The sequence below is a fragment of the Camelus ferus genome, chromosome 31, assembly GCF_009834535.1.
Source record: "Camelus ferus isolate YT-003-E chromosome 31, BCGSAC_Cfer_1.0, whole genome shotgun sequence".
In the NCBI taxonomy this organism is placed as follows: domain Eukaryota; kingdom Metazoa; phylum Chordata; class Mammalia; order Artiodactyla; family Camelidae; genus Camelus; species Camelus ferus.
Window position 1 is genome coordinate 10,398,532 of NC_045726.1, and position 27,382 is coordinate 10,425,913.

The 27,382-nt window shown below is 49.9% G+C and overlaps 1 protein-coding gene across 1 annotated transcript in view; it reads right to left on the reverse strand.

Moving 5' to 3' along the window:
• Window positions 1-23,524, reverse strand: part of SCARA3 (scavenger receptor class A member 3) — a 32,175-nt gene extending 8,651 nt beyond the window's left edge. The window contains exons 1-5 of the mRNA XM_014567064.2: window positions 23,219-23,524; window positions 10,179-10,277; window positions 8,781-8,900; window positions 5,138-5,236; window positions 3,125-4,168 (exon numbers count right to left, since the gene is read on the reverse strand). Coding sequence (XP_014422550.2) covers window positions 3,125-4,168; window positions 5,138-5,236; window positions 8,781-8,900; window positions 10,179-10,277; window positions 23,219-23,225 — 1,369 coding nt within the window. The 5' untranslated portion in view covers window positions 23,226-23,524. The remainder of the gene's footprint in view (window positions 1-3,124; window positions 4,169-5,137; window positions 5,237-8,780; window positions 8,901-10,178; window positions 10,278-23,218) is intronic.
• Between the last annotated feature and the right edge of the window lie 3,858 nt (window positions 23,525-27,382).

The window sequence follows — 27,382 nt, forward strand, 5'->3', positions numbered from 1 at the left end:
ATGAGTTTTCTAAATTGGTCAGAGCTTTCTGGAACAGGCTTTCTAATATGATTAAATTGAAAGATGCCAATGACTCTATACCCAGCAGTAAAAACAGCCTGATGGTCCATGGCAGCAGAGCAAAGGAACGGAGACGCCTAAGCAAGGGTCTAGGTAACCATGCATATGATGCTTTTAAATATTTTTGTCAAAATAGCGAGTATAATAAGATTGGCTGGTTGTTCCTAATGTTACTGGTCAAAGTGGGGGAAGAAAAGGATGAGCTCAGGGATTAGAATTCCCAGTTCAAAGGCCCCATCAGTGACCCGACAGCTTCTATGTCTGCCCTGCAAGAGACCTTTCTCTCTGCAGCCACAGGGCTGAGGCTGCTGAAAATAAGACCCACAATCTCCTCCAGGGACTGGCTGAATTACAATGTGAGTTCAACGCCCAGTCTCACAGGTGTCTACTGTTCAAGTGGGGACATGGACTGGGACTGAAAGTTGGAATGGGGATGTGTGGGAAGACCCCGATGGAGCTGGGGACATTGAACCCCTAATTCTGATGTCTTCTCTGCTAGCGGCAGCAGTCTCTCTGTCCCCAGTAAAAGTGGCCTCTTCACCCCTGTCCCAGGGGATTAACCCTGTATTGCCCAAGGAAAGTGTAACAGCCCCTGCAAAGCAGCTGACAAGCAAGACAATGCTAGTTCCCCTCAGGGGCCACCCGGCCCCCCTCTTTGCTTCTAGACCTATAACTGGATTCAAGTTGCAGCAGCCCTAAAAGCGACATACAAAGTGTGACCTATGAGGAGGTGTGCTGCACTCCACGTTTCCTGATTCTTGCAGATGGAAATCTGAGCAACGTGTGGGAGTGGGTATGAAGCGGGTGGGATGATGGTGGAAGGAATGTAAAGTCAGATTGTGCAGCCTCCATTGCTCTGGGCTCACTAGGCAGGAATTCTGCATCTAACTTTGCATCTCGGAGAGTCAGAAAGGGCTCTACCAGTTCATTTTGTTGGATGGCTGAAACATGGACAAAAAAATGATGCACAGTGAGTGAAGCAGAAATGCCAGATATGCCTTGGTTTAGGTAGAGAAAGGGATTTGATGACCGAGGGAGGTTGGAATGTTAGAGTGGATTTGTCACTGGAGACCCACTCACCCACCCTGGGAAGGTCCAGAGACACGCCTTCACCATGACTATGAGAAATAAATTTGAGAGGAAAGCGCTGGCACCCCTGGCTCTTCTCTGGAGGCCAGACCTTACATGGGAACTGCAGTCACAGAATTGGGAAACCTAACCACACTGAGAGTAATTGGATCATGGGTGGTGGAAGCCAAGTGATGACACTCAACCACCAAAGGCAAGGAGGGTGTCGCTCCTGTGATGGACAGCAGGGCCAAAGCAGCAATCAGAACATTTGCAGACCTGGCATTGGCTTGTGAGCCTGGTGTTCCTAGAAGTGAAATAGATCAGAAGCCTTCTAACGCCTACTTGTTCTGTGTAAGCAGAAAATTCCTAGGTCAAGTGAGCAGAATCTGATCTGAATCATAAAAACAGAGTCATGAACCCTCAAGCAATTCTTCAACTTGAGCCAGTTTACAGACCCAGAAGTCCTTGAATGAAGGGGAGACCAGGTCCCCTTGAGGAAGGACCCTCGTACACTGCCTACAACATTTATTGTTAATCATTCTCCTAGCCTTCCCTGAAGGGACCTATGGCCTTTTGCCAAGATAACTGTGCACTGAGCAAGAGGAAATAATTAGAACTTTCAGGCACCACTGGACACAAGCTCTGAACTGACACTGATTCCTGGAGACCCAACCATCACTGTCATCCACCAGTCAGAGTAGGGACACATGGAGGGCCAGTGATCAATGGAGTTTTAGCTGAGGTCCTTCACATGGCATCCTATGTGGATACTCATCAAAGGGTGAAATCAGCAGAGGAGGATTTTAATAATCGAGTGACTAGGAGGAACATTGGATTCCAGTCAGGTTTTTCCTCCACCCACCACTGTCATTGCCCAATGGGCTCATGAACAAAGTGGCTGTGGTAGCAGGGATGGAGTTTATACATGGGGTCAGCAACATAGACTTCCAGTCACCAAGGCTGACCTGGCTATAGCCATTGCTGAGTGCCCAACCTGCCAACAGCAGAGACCAACAGAGAATTACTGATATGGCACCACTCCTCAGAGTGATCAGCCAGCTAGCTGGTGGCAGGTTGATTACACTGGACCATGTCCATTATGCAAGGGGCAGTGTTTTGGTCTTTTTGGTTTGGACACTGACTCTTGATATGAATTTGCCTTCCCTGCATGTAATGCTTCTGTCAAAAATATGGGTGGGCCTCATTTAATCAGTTGAAGCCTGAATAGAACCAAAGGCTGACCCTTCCCTGAGTAACAGAGCATACCCTTCCCGACAGCCTTTGAATTAACACATTGTCCCTTCCTCATTCTACAGCAGCTTCCAGCCTACGAACTTGAACTGGACATCAGCTGAGCAGATTTTGGATTTACCAGCCCCACAATCACATGATTCAATTCCTTATAGTCTCTCTCTTTCTCTCCCCTATTCCTCTAGAGAACCCTGATTAATGTGGGGGTAAGATGGGAGGAAATGAGGGCATCAGAGTGACAGGCATCTGAGGGGCAGATGGTTGAAGACATCAAAGAGGGGGTGGGAAGGGAGAAAACACGAGGAACTAGAGTTTCCCAAACATAAACTCTGCCTGTTTCTCTATGTGGCCCCAATTAAACAAATCCACATATAAAAATCCAAATTTAGGCGGGGAGAGTATAGCTCAGTGGTAGAGCACGTGCTTAGCATGCACAAAAGTCCTGAGTTCAATCCCCAGTACCTCCGTTAGGGGGAAAAAATAAATAAATAATAACCTTAACTACCGCCCCCCCCAAAATCCAGATTAGCACATTAAGCAAGTAAGTCAGGGCTAAGAGCCATAACACCTTTACAAAAGAGATTTGCAAGTACAGTAAAGCTGCCAGGTACCCCGGGCGTTTGCTACAGGATTGCATCAGCCCATTAGGATTTTTGCCCCAAACCAGGTCCTTCTGTGCCTCACAAGATCATCCAGGCCCTCTGGGAGCTCCCTGGCAGCCCGGCCCAGATCTGGCTCTCACCTCGTAGGATGGTGACGTTGCGAAGGATTTCCCCATGCTGCGTGTCCACGGCCTTCATCTCCTCCACGATCATGGAGAGGTTGCGGACGTTGAAGTCCAGCCGGGTGCTGAGCAGGCTGAAGCGCTCCCGGAGCAGGTCGGTGGTGGCCAGCATGAGGGACACGGTCTTGTTCAGGTAGTAGAGCTCCTCAGCGTGGGTGTGGAAGCCCAGCGTGCAGGAGAGCCGCACGTCGTCTAGGTACTTGAGCATGCTGTGCACGTGGCTGTCGGTGGCGTTGATGTTGGTGAAGATGGTGCCGATCTCGATCTCGTGGGATGCCATGCGTCCTTCCAGTGTCTCGAACCTCTCCACTGTGCGGTTCTGGGCATAGCGCGTGTGGTACTGCAGGTCGTGCATGTTCTCCTCGTGGTCGTCCAGGAAGGACGAGATGTTATCCAGCTGCAGCTGCAAGCTCATGACCTGCAGCACCAGGTCGTGCATGCTCTCGGAATTCTGGCTGATGCGCTGGGACGACGCCCCCAGGGTGGCCTGGATGTTCTTGACCACTTCTCCGGTCTTGGCCGAGGTGGTGCGCAGGCTGCTGAAGAGCCGCGTGTAGTTCTGCCAGTCAGTGACCATCTTCTGGAGGGTCAGGGTCTCCTCATCCGTCTTCCGCCGGATCCCATGGATCCAGTCCGAAGTCTGCCCCACGGTGAAGTTGATCTGGTGTACAGCAGCCTTGACGTCGTAACACTCCTGGGTGAGGTCCTTCAGAGAGAGGTCCAGGCCAGCTGTGGTGGCCTGCCAGCCTCTCATTTGGGCCAGGAAGAGCCCCAGAGACTGGTTGACCTGATGGATGGAGAAGGAACAACTGCCCATCTCCTGGGAAATTTGACTGCTGGTGGTGGAGAGCAGTTCATGGGTGTGGGAGGTCTGGTCCAGCTGGACCTCCTGAGCCAGAAGCATCTTCTGAATTCCCTCCAGCTCCTCCTGCAGTTTTCTGATCTCTTGCCCCAGCTGCTCTGCCTCATGGCAGAAAGAGCAGTTGTTTGGGGCTTTCAGATCTTTGGGGGAAAGTGACAACATGTTGAGTTGCTGAAGGATCATGGAACAAAGGCTGCTTCTTTAAATTTAATATTTCAGAGCATAGTGAATTGGTAAGTGGCTTTCCTATCCCTCTTCCTTTCCTAAGACCTGCTATGAAATCCTCTTTGGAAAAGCCTTGCCATCTCTATGCAATCTTATTGCTACCGAAAGTCTTTACTCTGACCCGAAATGTAGGATTTTGGACATTGTCTCCATCTTAATACCAAATTTTTGATACTGTATCTTCAAAATTTTTCTGAGGTTGCCAGAAACCTCCTATTTACATTTTATTTTTTAAGTTTCTCCCAATATTTTTATATTTGTTTTATTTGATCGTCTCCCAAGAGTGTGGAGAAGAAAGTACAGGGATTTTTCTCCCCGTGACTGATGAGAAATGAGGCTCAGAGGAGTGACTTGCCAAACGTCACTCAGCTAATTAGTGGCAGAACAGGACCTTCTCTTTCCACCAAGTAGACTGCCTGTAAACCCTTCTGTCATGGCTCCTTTTGTCTCACTCTGAGAGTGACAATGTCCCTTGTTAAAGCAGGTGATAAAGAGATCAGTTGTGTAAATTTTAAGGCAGTGATGAGGAAATGACCAACTTGTCAAGGGTATTTGGAAGGCCTTAAAAGTAATTTCAGGTACGTGAGGATATTGGAGAGTGGACTGTCTTTGGCTTTCTTTTTCTGTCTGGAGGCTCTGGGTACCACACAGAATCCCCAGCCCCATTCCTGGTTGTGTCCAGAGGAAGCAGCCTTCACTGGCTGGATGGTTCTCCAGCTGGACAGGGCAACAGGGAGCCATGACTATCCTTCCTTTGTGCTTAGAAGTTTGGTGAAGGCTTCCTTGCTCCGGGGCATTGTGGCCTGGGGGGAGCCCTCACCCCACCCCAAATAATACTGGCCTTCTGTCATAGTCATTGGCGTATCTGGACACTGGACACTCACCCAACCCTTGGAGATTCTCCTGCATAGACACGAGCTTCTTGTCATACATGGCCTGGGCCAGTGAGATGTCTTCTGAGAGGGAGTCCACTTTCCTGAAAACTGCAGGGGACATACAGGTGAGAAACTGAGGCAGGGTCTTAGCTCAGAGAACTCTTCGTAGAATATCAGAAATATTAAGACCCTTTGATCCATCAATTCTACTTCCAGCAATTTATCCTAAGAGAATAACCACACACACGCAGCCATCATATACAAGGATTATTTCTAGGATCAAGCTTTCCTCATATTTACATATCGAGATTTTATTAGTCACAGTTACATGTTGAGAGATCCCTAGACCAGCACTTCATAGTTTACAGTATTTATTATTCCATTTGAATCTCTTACCAGTGAAGATTCCCCAGCACAGATGAGGGGACAGAGATGCAGAGAGAATGCATGGATTTGATTCCTATTCTAAGGCTTTCAAAGTCAATGTCTAAGCCAATAGCCAGGGGTTCACTCATATAATTCACTCTGTTCATTTCTTCACTGAATATTTCATGATTTGTAATTACACATTAATATGTTTGTTTAGCCATTTTTCTCACTTTTTAGACTTTATTTTTTTCACTCTTTCAAAATTGTGTTTTATGATGTAAAGAGTACACATTTAATTTATAAATAAGTAGGTATATTTTGGAGGTATGAGTCTATCAATTTTTTCTTTCATAACCTTTAATTATAAAAATTCCCAAACAGAATAATCAATAATTTATTAGACAGTAAATATTCATGTATCTACCTCCTAGTTTCTATAAATTAACATTTTGCTTTATTTACTTTATTGTACATCTGTCCATTTTTTCTTTTCATCCATCCATCTCTGGGTCATAAACTCCATGAACAAGGCCTATGTTGTATTAAGCAGTATATGCCCAGTGCCTACTACAGTTCTTGGCCTATAGTTTGCATGCAAAAAAAAAAAAAAAAAAAAAAAACCTGATTAAATGAATTTAGTGTATTTTTCATGTCCACTGAGAGGAACACTGATTTTGCCCAACCTCTGGATGTGGGCCACGGACCTGATTCTGCAGCACTGACTAGGACTTGTGACTAGGACATGTGTGCTCACAAATTCCTAGTCATTCATTCGACAAATGTGACAAATGTGACTGAGTACCTACCAACCTGGCGGGGACGGTGCCAGCACTGTTCTGGGGACTTGGGACACTCAGACTAGAGCTAGAAACCAAAAAGGAAACCCTAGAGTTCCCTCTTGGAGTCCCCAAACACACTGCTCCCCACCAACTCTTATGATCCTCTGCCCTCCCACCACGGACCTGGGAGCAGAGCATTTCACCTCCCAGATCTGCCTGCTCCTGCATGCAATGGGGCCAGCCTCCCAGCTTGAGGCTTTGTTGGGAAACTGTGTGGACATCCTGTATGGGCTAGTGCTGGGCCCCCAGTGGGTTCCTGGGCTCTTCTCTGGGCTACTGGGGCTTTGTGAATGGTCCTGTGGGGGCTGAGAGTGGGGGCTCTCTAAGGGCTGGCCGGGAACCGTTAGAAGTCCAAAGATCAGTTTGCTGCCTCTGAACGGCAGGGCCCCAGCTCCTCACCCTCCCCGGGGCCAGGATTTTGGCCACTTTCTGAGATGCCAAAGTGATTTAGCAGAGAGAAGGTGGGGCTAAATGAGGGTGAGGGGCTGGGAAAATTCTTGAAATCAGTGGTTCTTAACTGGGCACACATCGGAACCATCTGAGGAGATTTCCTGAACAGTTAAGGCCTGGGTCCCACCCAGAGACCCGATTTCATTCCTCTGGAGAGAAAGGCTCTGGCACCCATATCTTTTTGTTTTCGTTTTATTTTATTTATTTTCTTAATGGAAAAATGGAACTTCTTAATAGAAGTTTATAATGTGTTAGTTTCTGGTGTATAGCATAGCGATTCAGTTACATATATTCTTTTTTATATTCTTTTTCATTATAGGTTATTACAAGATACTGAATGTAGTTCCCTGTGCTATGGATTAAGACCTTGTTGTTCATCTATTCTATATATAATACTTTGTATCTGCTAATCCCAAACTCCTAATTTATCCCTCCCCTCCTTTCCTTCCCTATAACCATAAATTTGTTTTCTATGTCTGTGAATCTCTTTCTGTTTTGTAAATAAGTTCATTTATATCATATTTTTTAGATTGCACGCATAAGTGATGTCATATGATATTTGTCTTTCTCTGTCTGACTTACTTCACTTAGCATGATCATCTCTAGGTCCATCCATGTTGCTGCAAATTGCATTATTTCATTCTTGTTTATGACTCAGTAGTGTTCCATTGTATAAATATACCAAATCTTCTTTATCCAGTCATCTGTTGATGGACATTTAGGTTGCTTCCATGTCTTGGCTATTGTAAATAATGCTACTGTGAACATTGGGGTGGGCACCAGTGTTTTTAAATGTTCTCAGAGGAATTCTAATGTGCTGACAAGATTGAGAACCACTCCTTTTGATGGTGAAATGTAATGGACTCATCTCAGTGTTCCTAACACCTGGTGCATAGTAGGTGCTTGCTTTGTGTTGGAGTTAATTAACATCTTCAGGATTATTGGATGATGACTGAAGTATCTGTTCAAATCATTAATATGCTGGCCTCTTATCTTCAAGCCAAGAAAGCCAGTTACTGAATATCTCTAACTAGGGCAGGGACCAGCCACCATCCTGTTAAGGGGACGCACAAGTCCAGGGTCAGCACCAGGAATGTGGCATCCTCCCTGCCTCCCTTGCCTCACCTGAGTTCCAGCCTTTTCTCCAACATCTAGTCCATTGGAACAAACCAATCTACTGGCTTCCCTTAGTAAAGATTTTTTCAATCTGAAGCTAAGAATGGAATGGAGTTGCAGTAAGAAGCTTTCAAATTTGTTTTCACTTTTAAACATAGACTGTTAGCATTGTGAAGACAGAAGTTATCAGAATCTGGCAGTGTGCCATCACCTGGGTCAGCTATCACAGTCATACAAACTGTAGTGTGATGAGAACCACCAAACTTCAGATTCCTGGGCCTTCCCTGCAGGACCCTAAATTTGTAGGTCTGGGTGAGACCCAGGAATTTGCATTTTAACAAATCTTGGGGACGACCTTGATGCAGGCAGGCGTCAACCTCATTTTGTTGAGAAACACAAAGACCATGGAAAGGGCTTGGACATTGTCAGATCCGGTGATCTCAGCCCTGGATGCACACCAGAATCAACTGAAGAGCTTAAAAATACTGAATTATTCCAGTATCCGGGGTGGGGCCCAGGCATCGGTATTTTTGAATGACTTCCAGGTGATTCTAATTTGGGGCTGAAACTGAGAATCACAGTCTTGTCCCATCCTCTCATTTACCAACAGGAAAACAGAGGCCCTGAGAGGGGACATGCCTTGCTCAAGGCCACACAGCTAATCATTGACCAGAAATTGGAAGCTAGTCTTGACAGTTTGAATCAAGCATTAAGATCCTCTGGCCAGAAAGATGCTGGTTCTGGACCCTGAGCCGCTGAGACCTGTATCAGGCTTTGTAGGGGGTTTTAGTGCAGGACAAACCCCTGATGAGAAATCCCCTGCAGCCCAGGGTAGAGAGCCCTGCACTAGCCTGCTGGTACTGAGAGCCTGCACTCACCCAGAGAGGCCAGCACGGCCACGGCCACCAGGAGCAGGGCCAGGAAGAGGTAAAGGATCCGCACGGACGTGTGCAAAGACAGGTTTTTCTGACAGCGGCTGCAGCGGGGCCCCGGCCGGCCTGTAGGGGGTGGAAAAGGGGGCCAGTGACTGAGGCTGCAGCTGAAGGGTCAGTTCCACGCTCCCGCACTGGCCTGTCTCACCACATTTTGAACCAGTCTCGGAGAGGATGCTGTTCTCAGTCCTCATCTTGACCCATCTCACTGCCTAGTCTCAAGGTCTTAGAGCTTTCAGGAATAGGCGAGACCAGAGATGGAGGCCTTCAAAGGGCACCCCCTTCGCACCATCATTCTCTCTCTATGGCATCGTCATTCAGCCCATGGGATGGGGAAACACCTCTTTCCAAAACATCAGCCTTACTCATGGTCCACAACACAGGGCCACCAGCCTCGCTTCACCACTAGGTGAACAACTTGTCCCAGTTTGCCTAGGACTTTCCCAGATTTTAGCCCTGAAAGTCTCCTCTTATGGGAACTCTTCAGTATGGGTCAAACCAGGATGGTTTGCCAAGACAGTCTTCAGTTTTAAAACTGAAAATCACATACCCTGGGAAACCCCTCAGCCCCAAGACAGCTAGAAGGTTGGTCACCAGTCCCCAAACTTGCAGGTAACCAGCAGTTCTCCTGGAAACCAAACAGAAGGTTCCAGTGTATCAGATGGTCCCCAGTATGGAGGAAGGAGGGAGGCAGGTGTTCCTGGCTACTCTGGGAGGTGGCCAGCACCCAGCAGGAATGCAGTGATGTTCCCAGCTGTGAAATTTCGAAGGTGAAGTCAACTTCGGCTGCACAATACAAGTACCAGGAATGTTTAACAATCCTGATGCCCTGTCCACACTTCAGAGTAAAAGAAATCACAATTTCTCAGCATCGGTCTCAGGCACCACTGGGTGATTACAACGTACAGCCAAGTTTGGGAACAGCTGCTCTAACCTATGATGAATCCCACCAGGAAGACCTACTCCAAGTAACAGTTCTGAGAGCTTTGGTTTTTCGGATTAACCACATGCGAAGTGAGTCCTGGTGGCCTGAGAAGGACAGGCCACTTGGACAGCATAGGATACGACAAAGGGGACAGACTGGAAGAGATGGCAGAGGTCCCAGACAGGTCTCAGGGGGACCTCTGGGGACAGATGTCCCTTGTGTCAAACTTTGACTTCCTCCGTACTGCTTAACCCAGGTCTGTGCAGCTCTTTCCTTTCACCCTCCAGGGAGCAGCAGGGAAGGAGTAGTCAGGACTTTGAAGCCATGCAGAAAGGCAAGTCTCTCCCCAGCCTGGGGATGGAGGCAGGGAGGGGCTCTCAGCCGAGACAGAAGACAGCAGACCACCCCAGAGCCCTTACCCTCCTGCGTGCACGGGAAGGACGGCATGTCCTCGTCGTCACCAGCCAGCTCCTCTTCTGTAACACACAACGCATCTCCGTCGCCGGTGGCAGACCTCACTGTGATGGAGCCAGTGCCGTCAGACCCCCCGCTGGGGCCATACCCACCCCTCTTCACCTGCCCCATTCATTTACAGTCCTCACATCCCACGCCCACCCCGCCCCCAGGTCCAAGTCAGCCCCCCTGAGCTCCAGGTGACCTTTTGGTAAGCAGAGCAAAGGAGAAGTGGAGGTCAGAATCAAGTGGCTGAGGAACTGAGATGTCCCACCCCTCTAGGTGAGGACAGTTCATATCTCCGACAAACTGGTAAAGGCGCACAGGTTAGCCCAGTGGCCACCCAGTCTGCTCCTTGCTCAGACCCCTTGGCAGGGGAGTAGGAAGAAACAGCTTGCTCGATCTGGCTCAGCACCCTTCCATCCCCTGACACCTGGTACCCGAAATAGGATTCCACTGCTCCAGGGACAAGGACGAATCTGGCCCCAGCACAGTGCCTACAAAGACTCCGCATCCAGCCCAGCTTGGGGGCTGCAGATAGGAGAAGCGGGCGGTGTGAGGATGCGGGATGGACACAGCCTCTGCCTCACAGATCGCCTCATGCAGGAACCACTGGGATGTAGAGGGACCACGGGAGAAGCAGGTCACGTGTCGGAAAGCCGATTTGGTGCTTCTCCCCTGGGATCATGTGCTCGCTAAACAAGACCTAAGTGATGCATTCCCTCATTCAGAAGGTTGCTCCCATTCCCCTAGACACCGCATACCCCTTCCTCCTTATAAGATCCGGTCTTTGTATGAATGACAAGGAGAAACATAGGAAGCCCCAACATAGGAAGCGTGAGCCAGACCTTGAAGTGGGTGTTTGAGAAATGAAGTGGTCCACATTGAGCTGCTCGGGGCTTTTGTTCTGGGAAGCGGGGGAAACTGATGATGACAACTAAATTGTTTGGGAGATGTCTGGTGGGGGGATTTTTTAAACTGTGCCTCAAAATCCAGAGGCAATAAAAGAAAAGATCAATACATTTGACTGCATGACAGTAACACAGCACGTTGGCATGGCCAAAAAAGCAACTGACTAACAGGGAGAAAACATTCACAACCCATATCACAGATGAAGAGCTAATATACCAAATGCATAAGGAACTTGAAAAGTTTTTGTAAATAAAGGAACAAAAATCCCCATAGAAAAATGGACAAAAGACCTGAACAATTATGAAAAGAGACATAAAAATGGCCCCCAAATAAATAAAAAGATGTTTAAATTTACTCACAAGATAAATGCAATTTAAAACTACACTGTGATAACATTTCTCACCCATCCGACTGACAATACACAACACTGGCCGGGCGGTGGTGGGTTAGGAGCGGGATGCAAAATGGCTTGAGCCTTGGGGAGGGGGGTTTAAAATATGCATTCACCCTTTGACCCAGCAATCACACTTCTATGAACCTGTGCGGAGTACATACCTCCAACAATCTGAGAACACGTGAGACAAGGGCATTCATTGTGGGATTAGAGTTGTTGTGGAAACTGGGAACTAGCTAAATGTACAAGTGGATGCAGGAGACTGGCTAACGTACTGCGTGGTACACATGCACACCACGGGGCTCTATGCAGCTATACAAGAGAATAAGGAAATCTCTACTAACTGATATGGAGTCATTGCCAGGAGCTAGTAAATGAAAACAACAAAGTGCAAAAGAACACACAGAGTAGGCCACTTATTTTTGTAAGAAAGAAGGGAAAATAAGAAAATAAGCAGATATCTGCTTATCATGAAAAGAAGAAAGACAGGAAGGGTAAACCAAAAAACAATGAATTTGTTTCCTACACGGGATGGGGTGGGGGAAGGGGACATATGAAGGAGTCACAGTTCTCAGGATGTAACTTTTTGTCTAGTTTTGACTTTTGAAAACCTGTTAACATTTTACATATTCAAAAAAATAAATTTTATTAATAAAAAATACTTGGAACGAAATAAGCCTTGCTTGCTTGAATGAATACAATAAACATACTAAATGGGGGGGGGGGAGAACAAATATACGTAAATCACGGCATAGTTTGGACGGTGTAACCTCAGTCTGGGATATGATAGGGTAGGACTGGGGAAGAAATGCAAACAAATCTTGAATTTTTAAAGCAAGTTTATTGTTGTAGCATGGGTAAAGCATTCTGAAGGTAATTTAGATTAATTCAAGACTGAGCAAACAGAGTAAATTTGTTCATGTGGTTTGGACTCTAGCTTCTCACTGAGGAAACAGGGTCAGAGAAATATAGAATGGGAGAGACAAGAAAGAACTCCTTGGGGACAGATTGAAACTGAAGGTATCAATAGAAACTTGTAAATTCTAAAATATGTCTATGTATGTATATGTTTGTTTATGTTCATATATATGTATACATGTATCTATATTTGTAGCTATGTGTATACATACAACTTTGTTGAAAGGTCCAGGAAGCAAAGACACTAAAATAGCATTGAACACCCCTGGCAACACAGGTCTTGGTCTCTAGTACCATTTCCCAGTGGAAAGAACCAGGGCTCCTTGGTGAAATGGCTGATTCTACAATTGGGGCAGAGGGTAGGTAGAAGATGAATCTGGAACATCTTGCTAATTCAGAAATTAAGGGAATGCTCAAAGAGAAAAAATAGGGGCACATCACAAGGAAACAGAAACTAGCCTGAAGATGTCCTCACTGGACAAATCTGGAACAATGTGAGCATTAAAATAATTAAGTATAATAAAGCAATGACAGGTTGTTGAAAAAAATAGTAATTCATGAATCCATACCAATAGTAGTCAGAATGCAGTATACCTCTCACGGTGTATTCGACAGCTCTATTCCCCAGTGTTTAGGATCTGAGGGCGAGGGTTGTGTCTGCCTTGTTCTCTGATTTAGCTAAAGCCTGGAGCACAGTGGTTGGCACAGAGAAATTCTCAACAAACACAATTCCAAATAAATCCATGAATACTTCTGTGTTAAGCTTCCCGGTAGTGGGTCTATGCCTGTGTGTGGAGTCATTAGGGAGCCTGGTCCAGGGTCAAGGTCAGCCCCCCACCCTCAGAAATTCTGAGTTAACTAGGGGGAGGGCAGAGACCTGGGTTCACATCCGTTATCCCATTTGATCCCATAGACAACTAGCCTGAGAGATAGGTGGGGTGAGAAACTATTCTCCCAATTTTACAGCTGAGGAAACTGAGTTGGGGGAGGAGGGTTAAGTCTGCATGCCCGACTGAAGTCACAGAGGCAGCTGGTGGCAAAGCCTCCTGAATCTGGGCTGAGTTGCCTCTCCACAGTAACAGACTCCAGGCAGTCTCTCTCTGATTGAGTTAGTGTGTTCTCATGTGTGTGTGTGTATGTGTGTGTACACACACATGCTTTGGAGAAGGGTGGGTCCAGGGGCAGAAGGAAGGCTGAATGATGGGGGCCCTTTAAATGTAGCCTAAGAAACCAAGCTCTTCAGCCCTGCTGTGTGTCTTAGGCTGCTACCCTGTCATTAATCTGCCAACAGTTCACAAGGATGACTCTGCCTGGGAGGTCACCAGGATTGCCATCCCTTTCCCATAAACCAGCATCTCCGGCGAGGCGGGGCCTCCTGTGCTGTCTGATCAAAACCTCACCCTGACTAGCGATGCCCCCTCACGTGCAGATGATCTCAGCCAGAACCAGCTGCGGGCTGTCGGACTTACCGCAGCCTCGGGGGGGCCCCTCAGGGAGGTGTTCCTTCCCTTCGTTAGCCCTGTTTCTCATTTCTCTCCAGCCCTGATGTTTCTCCTCTCTCCTCCCTCATGGCCAGACCTCCTCCCTGTTCTGGCTGCAGGACCAATTTCGTCACTTCACTGTTTATAGCCTTTGCAGGGAATCTGGGAAGACTTAAATCAAGCAAGACAGACACCGACCTTCAGCAAACACCCCCTGAGAAAGCACACAGCTCTGTAATAACTTTGCTCTCCCGCCAAGACCCCCAGATGGCCGGTCATTAGCACATGGGGATTAATCGAGACCCCGTCCGGTTCCTTGCGGAGCAGCCCGCAGGAAGGGAAGTGATGGTTGCCAGCAGAGTCTCAGCTCGCTTTAGATGAGGGGCTTCGCGAGTGCTTGGCCCCATTCTCCTTGCTGACATCTCTGCAACTCACAGCCCTGCCCCAGCCCCAAAGGGATCTTCTCTTTCTGATCCTTCGAACTTCCTGTTTACCAGCGCTGAGCCACGGACCCTGGGGACCCCTAATTTACCTATGTCTAGAATGCTATAGCAACGTTCCACTTAAGCCTCGTTCATTTGAATGAGAACATAATCCAAAGCATTTGTGAGGCTTTTAATAAGCCAAGCCTGTCACAAGCTGGGACTGGTTATATTCACGTTACACCAACACTGAGCCAGTCAAGGGGTGGATGAAGACACAGGCATGAGAATTGAGAAGAGCTGGGCTTGAGGACACAGGGGCTAAGATTGATCAGAGGATGGGTGACGAGACAAGATCTGTCCTCTCTCCTTGTACTGGGCCACGTGGGGTCCTCAGAGACAGGAAAAGAATTTTCCTCCTCCTCTCTACCTCTCATGCCTTCCAGGGCCTCTGACTTAGTGCTGGGTGCCCCAGAGTTTCCAGAGCCAGAGAGTAGGAAGGACACTTAAAGTCACAGAGCCCACCTGTCATGTTACCAAGGCTCAGAGAGGTTAAGCGATCTGTCAGCTATTTAGTGGTTCCTAAATGCCCAGGGATCTGAAGCAGGATGCAAATACATGTAGAGAATGCTTGCCGAGTGACACACACTCAGCTCAGACAGGCCACAGAGCTCGGAAAAGCCTCTTGCTTCCAGGCCTGGCATCTGTTTCCATGTCTGGCCTGCCAGTAGTTTGTCATCTCCTTGAGGGTCAGGAAATCTTCCCTCAGCCTCTTTCGGCACAGGGCTGACCCTATAGTGGGTGTTCAAGAACCATGGGTTTACCAATCCTTTGAGAAGACCTGCATCTTGAGTTAATTGTTAACATCTGCTTTTTTCATTAAGAGCTCAGTTTTATTTTAAAAAAAAAGATTAATGACTTAAAATATGGTTGAAATATGGTTTATTCTTAGAGTTCTCCGTGGTTGGAAGCGTTGTGGAGCACTGATGCATTCAGAATGCAAAAGCTTAAAGCAGCAGAGGCTTAAAATTAATATACAGAGAGGGGCTTAATGTTTGAATTGCAAAAGAATGAAAGTAGGGTTTGGAGGGGGGCTTTGCAGCAAAATTTAGACTCTGCTTCCCTCCCTTTCTCAGAGCTGGAACAAAAGATATGATCTTCCTTTCCTAAAGCTAAAAAGCCTCCCTGGTTTTTTTTGTTTTTGTTTTTGTTTTTGTTTTTTTTTGTAGTGGGGGCAGTTTCCATCGATGTCCTGATTACTCACTTTTAGAATGCCACCAGCAGTTTTGTGGCCCTCTAAAATCAGGCCCTGGTTCTTCCCTGGGTCATACATAAACCAGCTATGAAACTGAGGGCTCGTGACATGCTGACAACTGAGAAACACCTGCGTGTCACACGTTATGGGCTGCCAGGTACTTGGAATGGTTGAAGATGTCACCACGAGCGTCTGAAAAGAAGCCACTTTTCCAGGAAGGCAGAAATAGCCTCTGTTGCCTTCTGGCTCCTTTTTTTTTTTCTTCATTTTTTCATTTTGCTGATTGCAGGTGACTGTGACCGGGAGGGGGGTAGGTAGGCTGGGGACAAGGCACTGGAGAAGGTGGGGTAATGCCTGGATCCCTAAGTGTTTGGGAAAGCCCCTCTCGGGACGAGCTCGGGGCAGCCTGTGGCTCTGGGCAGCGAGCATCTAAGACTCTGTGAGACGGTTTCGGCCTCCCCTGTTCTCGAGGCCCCGAGGGACTGGAGCTGTCACAAGGGACACAGAAGACCTACCAAAGGCACAGCCTGGCCCCACTCTTGAGCAAGAGATCTCTACCCAAACTGCAAATGGTGCGCTTAGCAAAAAATGAGCCTTTGAAGACAGGGCTGCGGGCGCAGCCTCATAAAGGGGTAGCAGCCAGTGGAGATTTGAAAGAGCCTCTGTTTCTCTCATACCTACAGTTGTATTACCCAACTCAAATATCAGAGGGACGGCTGCAAGGGAACTCCCTACCTCCCCCGCTTTTTTTCCCAAGCCTCTGCTCCCAGAGGCACATGGTAGAAGGTTTGACTGAAGGTGCCTGTGCTGGCGCACGGCTGGGGTGACTGGGTTCTGTGGGGGCTGAGCGTGGGTCACCCCTCCCTCGGGAGGCGGAAAATAGCCAGAACCTGTTAACCAACTACTAACTCAGCTGGGGTCTCCGACTTGGCTCACTTTGGGTTGACTGAGACACGCGGAGTTGATTCACTCCTTTAGCCTTTTTCGGTCGGCAATCTTCCATCAGAGCCAGCAAGGGAGAGAGAGACTCGAGGAACTGAATAAAAGGTCTTTCTTTGAGAACTTCAAGGAACATATTTTGATGGTTATCTTCCATAGAGTTCACAGAGTGGGTTTTCAAAACAGCCAATTGGGTCAGTAAAAATAAAGATTTCAGAGTTTTCTCAGGAGCCAATGCTATATTTAAAGCTGCAGAATAGCTGGAGTTTAAGGTTGGAGAATGCTATAATTAAGGTTGCAAAACTGTTTTCATTAAAAGCCCTCTGCCATTACCCCTCCCCACAGGCTTCCGCTGCGGATATGTCTATATTTGGATGGGAATTGGTCTGTCCCTCTCTGCTCAGATAATCTAGTCCTTCCCTTTCAGATTCCCCTGCTCAACAAGGTGTCATGATCTGCTTCCCTGCAATACTCACCTCTTTTCTGCTCCTTCATTCCTAAAACCCACATCTGATGCTGTGGGACAAGCATTCCCCCCCCCGCCCCCCGGCCACCTCCGCCTGCATCCTCAGAGCCAGCCCACAGCTCCCACCATCTGCTGCTTCCACTCTTCCTGTGACCACAGAGATTGTGGGCAAACTCCCTCTTTATCCTAAATGACTTTCCTCCCCTTTCTTGCCCTCAGTGTTCTAACTGGGGCTCTCCTGGCATCTGGGTGGCACAAGTCTTCATTAGCCAGGATCTACCCAAGCTGCACACACATTCAGCATTCTGACCCACTGAATCCCTGGTCCTTGTGAAACTCCAAATGCCAACCCATAGTCTTGGGTTCCACATCTGCAGATTCAACCAACTGCAGATAGAAAATATTTAGGAAAAAAAATTCTGGAAAAAGAATTCCAAGAAGTTCCAAAAAGCAAAATTTGAACTTGCTGAGTGACCAGCAAATATTTACACAGTATTTTCATTGTATTTGCAGTATTTAGTGAAGCAGTATAAGTAATTTAAAGTCTACAGGAAGAGGTACGTAGGTTATATGCAAATATTATGCCGCTCTATATAAGGAAGTTGAGCATCCTCAGATTGTGGTATCCATGGGGGAATCCTGGAACCAACTCCCCCGTGGATACAGAGGAACGACTGCACCCCTTCAAGGGGCTGTTCAGCCTGTTTGAGAAGACAACCCAGGCCATTCACTTGTGCGATAGACCCCCAACCCTCCCATCACACACACACTGGTCTCCTCTGTGGAACCAGCTCCTCTTCTGCCCCTGAAGCCCACAAATCCAGCGGGATGGGAGGGGTGGGAATCACTACTTTCTTGATCTCAATTGTCACATTACTTCCTGCTTCTCCCCCATGTCCCCGCCCACTCCTCTTGGCTCCTTCGCGGGCTCGTTTTCTTCCTCCCTCATTTGCTTTCTCTAAAAGTAAAGATTTCTCAATGTGGGTGAATGTCATGAGAGAAGTAGCAACCCAGCCATCTCCTGACAAACCCCTCCAGGGCTGCTCCAAAGTCAATAGGACACAGTTGGAGTCCTTGGCTTGGCACTCGAGGCCTCCTGGTCCTGTGGCTCCCTGCATCTCTCGGCCAGTGCTCAGCTTCCAGACAAATCTCTCCACCCATCACCCCTAAACACACTTGCCCAATGATGACGCCCAGCTTTCACCAACACTGCTTCCTGCCCCTCCTGACTCTCTCTTGGGTGACCCCATCCAAATCTTGCTCACCGTCAGCTCCTCCCTAAAGCCTTTCTAACCTGCCCCAACTTGAAATGCTCTTCCTCTCCGGCGATCCTTATGGAATCTGCTGCATATACCACTCACTTGTCCCTTCACATCATCTTCTTTGATTACTTGGTTCTCTTCTTAAGTGGGTGTGTCTCGTCCCCGCCTGAAGGCATCCTTGCTTCCCTTTAGACTAGTTGCCTTCTTCCCCAAAGTGGGTATAGATACAAGTTTACTGACTAAAAGGTGTGGGGGCGACATCCCAGAATAACCACCGTTTTAGCCTGGGTGCAGGTGGATGTGAAGGCATCCCATCTGCTCCACGAAGGAGTGTCTTCAGGTCTCTGTCTAGAGGCGGTCAGGACACTGCCGGGTACGGGGCTCAGAGGAGTACATCCCATATCATCAGCCTATTCCCATGCGTCACAGCCTCGAGACTGGGTGGGACTGTTTAGGGAACAGGAGTCCAGAGCTGAGACCACAGACCTGCCCAGAGGAGGGGCAGCAAAGGAGGGGCGACAGGAAAAGACACCAAGAACATCCAAACTCTCTCTTTGGGACCTCTCTTAGGACACTTAACCACTTTTAGACTCTTTTTTGAATGATTTGGCCACAAATTCTAAATGTCCCAGAAGAGGGTAAGCGCCTAGGAAGAAAGGACTCTGTCTGAGCTCTAAGGGCTTCTCTGCATCTTTCTCAGTCACTAGACAGATGTAGACACACAAGCTCTGGCATTTGGCAGTTGGTTTAAAGCCATGTTTGTTAAACAGAAGCCTGAACCTTCAACCAATACCTGTGTTAGTTTCTGGGGACACCATGGTGTGATTCTTGCCTTTAAGGGTTTCAGCCCAGTGGGGGACTCAGAGGTACTCACTGAACAATTGTAGTGGACACTTCCCAAGTGCCGGGCATTCACGGTGCAAGGGTGAGACAAGAAAAAGGCAGACAGCACCCCCACATTCATGAAACTCACATTCAGATACTGCCTCGTGGGCTTTACAATCTTGTTCCGGGGGGGAAACTGTGGATAAACAGATAGATGGGCCGATATATACATATATACACTCACAGAAGACAAAACAATAGAGCAGGATGTCAGAGCTGGAAGAATGTCAAAGAGGATCCAGTCTGCTTGCAGATGAGGAGACCGAGGGCCAAGGAGTACCAATGACTTCATCACAGTTATAAAGTGATAAAGCTGGTCTGTGACAGGGCTTGGCCCAACCTTGGGCTTCAGTGCTCACAACACACACACACACACACACACACACACACACACACACACGCTAAATTAAACATAATCAAAACACAGACAGCATGTATATGAGTGGCACGGTCCATCGTGCTGCTGTACTTGCCAATCCTAACACCTAGCACAGCTGCCTGCCCTTCACGAGAACTACCAAGCTACCCACCAGCAATTATTGAGAAGCAGAATTCTTTTTCCTTGCTCCCAAATTTGCTTCGGATGTGAGTCTTTAGTCATTAAAGTCACCCCAGCTGGACAGCAAGGGGTGCGTGTGTATGTGTGTTTGGAGCCGATCTCCAACATCCAAACCCCTAGGGCGTCCCCCTGACCTCCTCATCAGGCCACTTATTGGCTCTTCGCACCTTTGCCACATCAGCTCCTTCTGGTCTCAGGTCCCTTCCAGTGCCCCAGGGTCTGGGGATGGAGGTCAGGCTTCCAAAGGGGCCCCGCCTGCATGCTCATGAGTGGCTATAACATCCCCCCCCACCGCCAAGCAAATTTTCCTGGGGTCACACGGATGCTTTCTGAGGTCCCTCCTCCCCTGCCCGCAGGGTGTGGGCACTGCTCTCCGAGTCTGTGGGGAGGGCTTCTCCCACCTACGCTTGCAGAACGGCAAGGTGTGGCTCTGTCCCTCCATGGCAGTTAAGGATACGTCTCCCAGGGGCATAGTGGCCCATGCAGCCGGCCTGCTTCCAACCGTCTTTCTACCAAGTCACTTCCAATCCCCGAGTGGTACTCAGGCCCGGAGCTCTGGGGCTGAGTCACCTGGCATCAGAGCAAGATGGGCCCGAGGGACCACCCAGGAGGGGAACCAGGCCCGGAGAGGGAATCACTGACCAGAGCCTCATGCGAGGCCAGGATTAGAGCCCACATCCTTGACTTTCAAATCGGTCATCTTTGCAGTGAGCCAGGCTGCTTCTAGGGGGGCCTTACACGGCTAGGAGGGCTCCTGTGACAGGATGCCTTCACTGGTGATGGGGGAGCAATTCCACAAGTGGCTGTTAAGGGTTCAGACGATCCAGTGGCCCATCAGCAGGGGCTGGTGGCAGCTGTGTCCCCTCAGGTGTGAGGGGCAGGTTGCACCCGGGGCTGGGTGCCGGCTTGCATCAAAAGATGTGGCTGCCTGGGAGGCCGGCTGCCGGCCAGCAGGCGGCCCGGAGGGGCCTCAGGGTGGAAACAGCTTGGCTGGCAGAGCAGACGCTGGCGTGTGGCCACTGGTGGCAGGACTCCTTAGCAGACCTGTTTTCTTGTTTAAGTACCATCCCCACCAACGCCCCTCTTCCCACAAAACGTAATACCACCGTGTTTTGCTTTGAGCGGGGATGGTGAATCTTTGCCAGCAGATGTAATTCTCAGATTGGTGGGGCCCTTGAAGGAGAGTTGGAAGCCAGCTTCCCCTGGGGAAGGGCTGCCCTGGGAGGGGCCACCTGCTCTTCTGGGTACTTTACTTTTTCCATGTGGGTGAAAAAAAAATCTGATTCTTCCCACTCCACAGATCCCCAAGGCCAAATATCTGCTGTCTGCCCTGCCTTTTCCATCTCTGGTAGGGGTAGTGGCTCTTCCCAGCCCGCAGGGAGGAGGAAGGAAGACCCAACAGGGAGGTAGCCGGGAATTGTCCTGGCCTTCCCTGCAGCTCTGCAGCCCTGGCCCTGAGATGTTATGGAAGATGGTGGAAGGTTTCCCGAAACTAGGGGAAAAATACACAAGAGCTGCACTGAAAGCCTCAGCGGACAGGAATTCAGCCCCACATGGTGGTGAGGCTGCTGTTTGAGGGCAGGAAAAGGAGTGAGAACAGCAGGCCTGGGGCTTCTTGCCCGCAGCCCAGAGCTTCCCAGCCAGCAGGCCAGCGGGACCCTGGGACCCGACGACGTTTTAGCCAGTCCTCCTCAGGTTCCTCCTGTAAATATCTATCCACAGAAGCTCTTTTCTCCAGTGCTCAGAGGTGCTATTGCTTCACTGCACTTCAGAAGGGTGGGTCCTGGGCTCCTGACTCCCTCCTGGGGAGCTGGATGTCTCTTCCATTTCAGAGGATTTTGGCCCTGCCTGTCTTTCCCTCACTCTATTTTCTCCCAAGCTGTTTGTCTGGAATGTTGGCACCAAACCACTCGGAAAAGGTGCAGCATCTTCCCATCAAGGTCCAGAGCTGCGTGGGCCCCAAGCCTGTGGGGGAGATGTGGTCCAAGACCTTTCAGGAGGCTTCTGGTCATGACCTGCCCCAGGGTGGCTGATGGGCACAGGACACAGAGCAGGAGCTTGGTGACTGAGGCTCCTCTCTGCTACCAAGGGAACTCCCTGGGGTTGATTAGAACTTGCTTGCCTCATCCCAGGTAGCTCAAGACCTGGAGTGGCCATCAGGACGCACAGACAGAGGGCCAAGGCCAGAAGGAAGGCAGCAGAGATGTACGCATCACCAAGCACGCTGTCTGGGAAGTCAGGAGCCCTGGGTAGTCCCCCCCACCAGCTTTAAATCTTAAGCAAGTCCCTTCGCTTGTCCACAGACCCACCAATGTAATTTGTAGGGCCAGTGCCAGGCTCCCTTGTTAAAAGAGTATTAATAATTTCAAGACAGTGACAGCAGAGCATTGAACCTGGTGTGATACGCTCCAGGTGTGGACCGCATGGGTGGCATCCCCACGAGGCCAGTCTATCAGTTTCTGCAACTACACAACCTGGAGGCTGTGGTCATTCAGAGGTTCACCTACAGAGCCCTTTCTTCACAGCAACCCTCAAACCCTTCTATGCAAACTGAGGTGCTTCTCCGACACCATCTGAGAGTGTAGTTTAAAGCCCCGCGGATGACCTCGGAGGTCCTCTGCAGTTTCAACACTCAGGAAGTGGAGGAGGTGCGAGGGGCGCAAGCATCCGCCCGGGTGCTGCGAAGGGATTATCGCAGAGCAGGTGAGACAGCGTCAAAACCTCGAAGGTTCCCTGTCCCGCAGTATGACTCCAAACCCTGCTTCTCTCTTAGCCTGCGAATGAGCGTGAAAACCAGGTCTGCACCCCTCCCCACCCCCCGCCGCCTCTAGAAAGCCAGGCTCAGGGATGAGCATCTGGAACCAAGTTTGGTTCTTCTTTCCATCCCCAAAACGGGCTGCAAGGGCCACTGGTGATCCCCACTGGCCTGGGGAGAGCGCAGGCCTGGACCACTGGTCTCCCCTACTGCTTTGTCCCCAGGAGGTCAGAGGGCCATCAGTCAGGGTTCAGAGGTTGGGAAGGGCAGGGCTGGGGCTGAGAAACTCAGACCTGGCAGGTCTCTTCGGAGAAAAGAGTTGAAGTTCCGGGGGGGGGGGGTTTGGTAAGAATCCTAGGCCTGGCACTGGGCGGGGGCTGCTGCAGCCCCCGAGATGGGGCCTCTGGATGAGGCTGATGCTGCTGAAAGGTTGGGCTGGTGACACCTTTCTCTGCTGACTGGTTAAAGGGATCAGAAACTTCTCTGGAATTTACGACAGCCTTTCGGGATAGAGCGATGAAAGGAGTCAGAACACTTTGCATTCCCTTTCCTCTCCCCTTCCTCTTGACTTCAGGGCTCCATCCCGCCCTCCCAGTAGCTTTCTGCGGAGGATACGAAAGGCCCAGAGAAGCCCCTGAAATCCTTCCCGGAGGAGTCCTTCGTCCTCAGCCCGCCTGGAGAGAGAGGTGCCCACCGCGCCCCAGGCAAGGTGAGGGTCCCCCGGGGGCTTGCTTCGGACCTCCCGCGCGCGGGCTTACCTTTCATGGTCCCCGCTCCGGGGCCTCGGGAGGGCCCCACGGAAGGCGGCTTGGCGGCGATGCGACCCGGGCTGAAGCCGGCGGGTCCCGGAAGGGCACCGATCGTCGCCCTACGCGGCGCCCGAGGGACTGGGGCGCGGGGCCGGAGTCGCGCTGGAGCCCCGGCTGCGGAGGCGGCGCGCCGAGGGGAGGGTCCGCGGGGTCGCAGGCTGGGGGCGCCGCGCCGGGCAGCCCATCCCGCTGCCGCTCTTCCCGCTGGAGGCCGGCGAGGGCTGCGGCCGCCCCCGGCCCCGCGCGCCCGCCCTCCCTCCCGCCGCCCTCCCGCCCTCGAGCCCTCCCTCCTCGTCACTCCTTGGGCCCCGGCCCAGATCAACTTCCTTGCTATTTTCAAAACTGCCGCGGCCGGGCCTCTTTGTGCCGCCGCGGGTCCCCGCCGCGCCTCGCCCAGCCCCCTGGAGCCCCCGCGCCGCGCCCGGGGCCCCGAACCCTATCCGCCGACCTCCCCGCCCGCCCCGGGGCGCGGCTGCGCTGGGGGAGCGCGCGGGAAGGCTCTTTCAGAGCAGGCGTTTGCGCTACAGAGGCTGCCTGGTGGCTGGGGGCTCTGGGTATCAGCCTGGATTCTTTCTCACCCATCTGAGGAGTGGACGGACTGGGAGGAGGAAGGGTCGCCCGGTTCCAGCCCCAGCCCCTACCGCCCCCGGCTTGCCTGGGACTGGCCCCAATTTAGCACTGAAATTCCCACCTCCCGGGGAGCCTCTCGATCCTCGGTGCGGGGCAGACCTGGACCGCTGGTCACACCAGCTCTGCCACTCTGGATGAGTGACTTGGGGCGGCCACTCCATGTTTCCAAACCACGGTTTACTGCAAGAGAAAGCTGGATCCTGAGCGCTCCCAGATTCTGTGATTTTGCTGGTGATGGGGTGGGGGTGGGTGGGCTCGCTCTGGGGTAAACATGACATCTGAGGGAACCGGACCTCAAGCAAAGAGTTGTGACTCTTGTCCTAGGCTCTCCTCTGGAAGCTTCACGTGTCCCTTCATGGATGGAACAGGCACTGAGCACCTGCCATGGGCCAGGTTCTGCCCCAAATGCTGGGAGTGTGAGCAACATTCCACACCTCCCAGGACTCCCTGAGGTTGCATCTGGTGAGGAAACACGACAATGTAGCAAGTAAGCCTGCTGAGGCATGATGAGCACCGCGCAGGATGGTGCAAAGGGACCACAGAGCCGGGACAGCCCCGCCTGGGCTCTTTAGGTTACCATGTCAGCCCCTTCCTCCCCCAGCCTCCATGACCACCCCAGTTCGGCCGTTGGAGTAAAGATGAGGACAAAGGGGCAGAGAAACTTTCTCCTAAGCTCTGGAGCTGAGAAGGGACCAAGGACAGCCACCTCATTCACAAATCCCAGCCAGTCAGAAGGATGATGCTCAGCTAGCTCTAATCTCCTCCATTTCCCAATGGCAAGTTTCAGGTTCACTCTGAGATCTCAGCAGAACCTCACTGTGACCTTGAGAGAGGGAGCCATGCACCATCCCACCCATTTTACAGATGAGGAGACTGAGGTTCAGAGAGGGTTTTGCCTATCTGGTCATAGTCACGATACACTCCTGGGCCTTTGAATCTGGATTCTGAGTGCCACGTGAGCCTCAGTCTCCCAGGACTGTGGCTTGGATCATGAGGGCAGCTTTGTAAACACCAGAGAGATATCTGCCTCAGAGGATACTTCACCGAAGCAGTTACCTGTGTATAAATAAATTTATTTAATCCTTATAGCAGCCCTCTGAGATGAGCACTATTATAGTCCTCATTCTTTAGAGGATAAATATTGTGCTTAGTGTCACGTAGCTAGTGAGTAGACATCTTGGGATCCGAACCTAGGGAGGCTACATCCAGCCCCGATGCGTTTACCCACAGTGCACCACCCTGCCTCTCATAGAAGCTCCTCAAATATTTGTTGACAGAAAGAACAAACAGAATGACTCTTGGTTTTCTGCATGCTTTGTTTAGTTGGCTAGGTAAGGTGTCTGGTGAGAAAAAAGGGCTAACCTTGTGTGCAGGAGTGCCCTCTCCCACCCCTGACTCTTTGGGATTCGAGGATGCATGCATCCTGCGGAAATATCGATAGAGACATGAAATACTCTGTAGCTGGATGCCGAAGGGCCCTGGCTGAGCAGAGCTGGACCCCAGCCCTGAAGAGGTTCACAGGATGAACTCCAGCTCCAAAAAGACTCTGGGGAGAGGGGGTCCGGCACTGTGGAGTGTGCAGGAGATACCTGGAGACCAGTTGGCCAAAGTACCAGAGTGGTTCAGGGAGGAAAGATGGCAGAAAGAGGAGGGTAAGTGATGATCACACATCAAGATCGCAGATCCAGCAGGGAGGAGACTGGATCTCCTGGAGATGACGCCAGCTGTTGAGTGAGCGCTTCCAGCTGCAGTTTCAGGCCATTGCTACCAACAGCCAGAGGGATGAACCCAGGGTCAGCTCAAATGTCTGCCCTCAAGAGAGCGGATTATGGGACTATTGGGATGTGGCTCAGCTAGGACTTGAGTGGAGAGGCACAGACAGCACCAGACAGGGTGGGTGGGGTGGGATGGGGTAGAGAGAGGTACTTAGACTGTTTTTAACTTGGGCTGGATTGGGGAAGGTGTGGGGAAAGTTGCTTGTGGCACATAAGCCACACTTACGTTGAAAGTCAAAGGAAATCACTATAGGACAGAAGTCATTTAGAGGGAAAAACGTTATCACTAATGCTGGAACCTTCCATGTATTAATGAAGGTAGGAAGTCCCACCTCAGTCCTTAAGCAGTGTTGTGAGTTGCTCAGGATAAGGTCTCCCAAGGAGTTCCCCAGACTTTCCTTTCTATTTTCTCCTTCAGGCAAAAAAAAAAAAAAAAAAAAAAAAAAAAGAAAGAAGGAAAGAAAAAAGAAAATCTCTCTCTGCTAAAGCTCAATTTCTCCACCGATGCCTTGGGTCCTTTCCTCCCCCACCCATGCTCCTCTCTGGCATTAAGACACATCTTCCACTTTTCCTCTTTAGGATGTGGCTCCAGCCCTCAGTGCTCACTGAAATTGCTCCCTTCCTTCTGGTCTCCAAATATAATAGCCTTTTCTAAATCTATCCTTTTCAACCCTTTTGTAGATTTATTAGTCAGGGTTCTCCAGAAAAACAGAATCAACAGCTGGTAAGCTGGAGACTCAGGCAAGAGCTGAAGTTGCAGCTCAAGTCCAAAGGCAGTCTGCTGGTGGGGTTCCCTCTTCCTCCACGGAGGCCAGACTTGTTTCTTCTTAAGGTCTGAAGACAAGGCCCACCACATGGTGGAAGGTAATCTATTTAACTCAAAGTCTACTGATTTAAATGTTAATCTCATCTAAAATACATTTCCACATCTAGAAGCATCTAGAATAATGTCTGAATTACCCCCCCACCCCCCGCAAAATAAATAAATAAAAATAAAATAGAATAATGTCTGACCAGATATCTGGGTACCATACCCGGCCAAACTGACCCATAAAATTAACCATAACAGACTATTGGCAGCTCATTCTTGAATCTCTCTTCTCCCCTGGTTTATCTTATCCTACTTACTTCTGATTCTCCTTCTAAACTGCGTTGACTTCTCTTTCTCTAATGGCCTTTCTTATTCAGTATATTTTCTAAATAACTTACATTCCCTACCTTTATAGTAGTTAGTGTGAGTGACATTCACTGCTGTGACAACCCACACACCCCACTATCTTAAAACAACCAAAGTTTATTTCTCACTCATACCACCACCCAGTGTGGGCTAGATAGTTTTCTCTTCCTGATGGTGACTCTGGGACCCAGGGACCTTCCATCTTGCATTACCGCCGTCTCCCACAGATGGCTTTAAATTTGCTGTAAAATGGAAGAGAAAATGGAAGCTCATGCATGGAAGAATTTTAAGGGCTGGGCTGGTATTCAGCACTTTGACCCATATTCCATTGGCCAGAGCCCCTAATAGCAAAGGGGCTTGAAAATAAAATTAGCTATGTGCCCTGAACGGAGCGGGAAGCCCAGATCAGCTGGCACAGGCATTCTCTGGACAGGCCACCTTTCTGGTCACCTAATACCTGTTTGCTCCCTTCTCTTTGCACATAACACACGTTCACTCCTCCCCAGGGAGGCCAAAGTCCCACCCACTGTG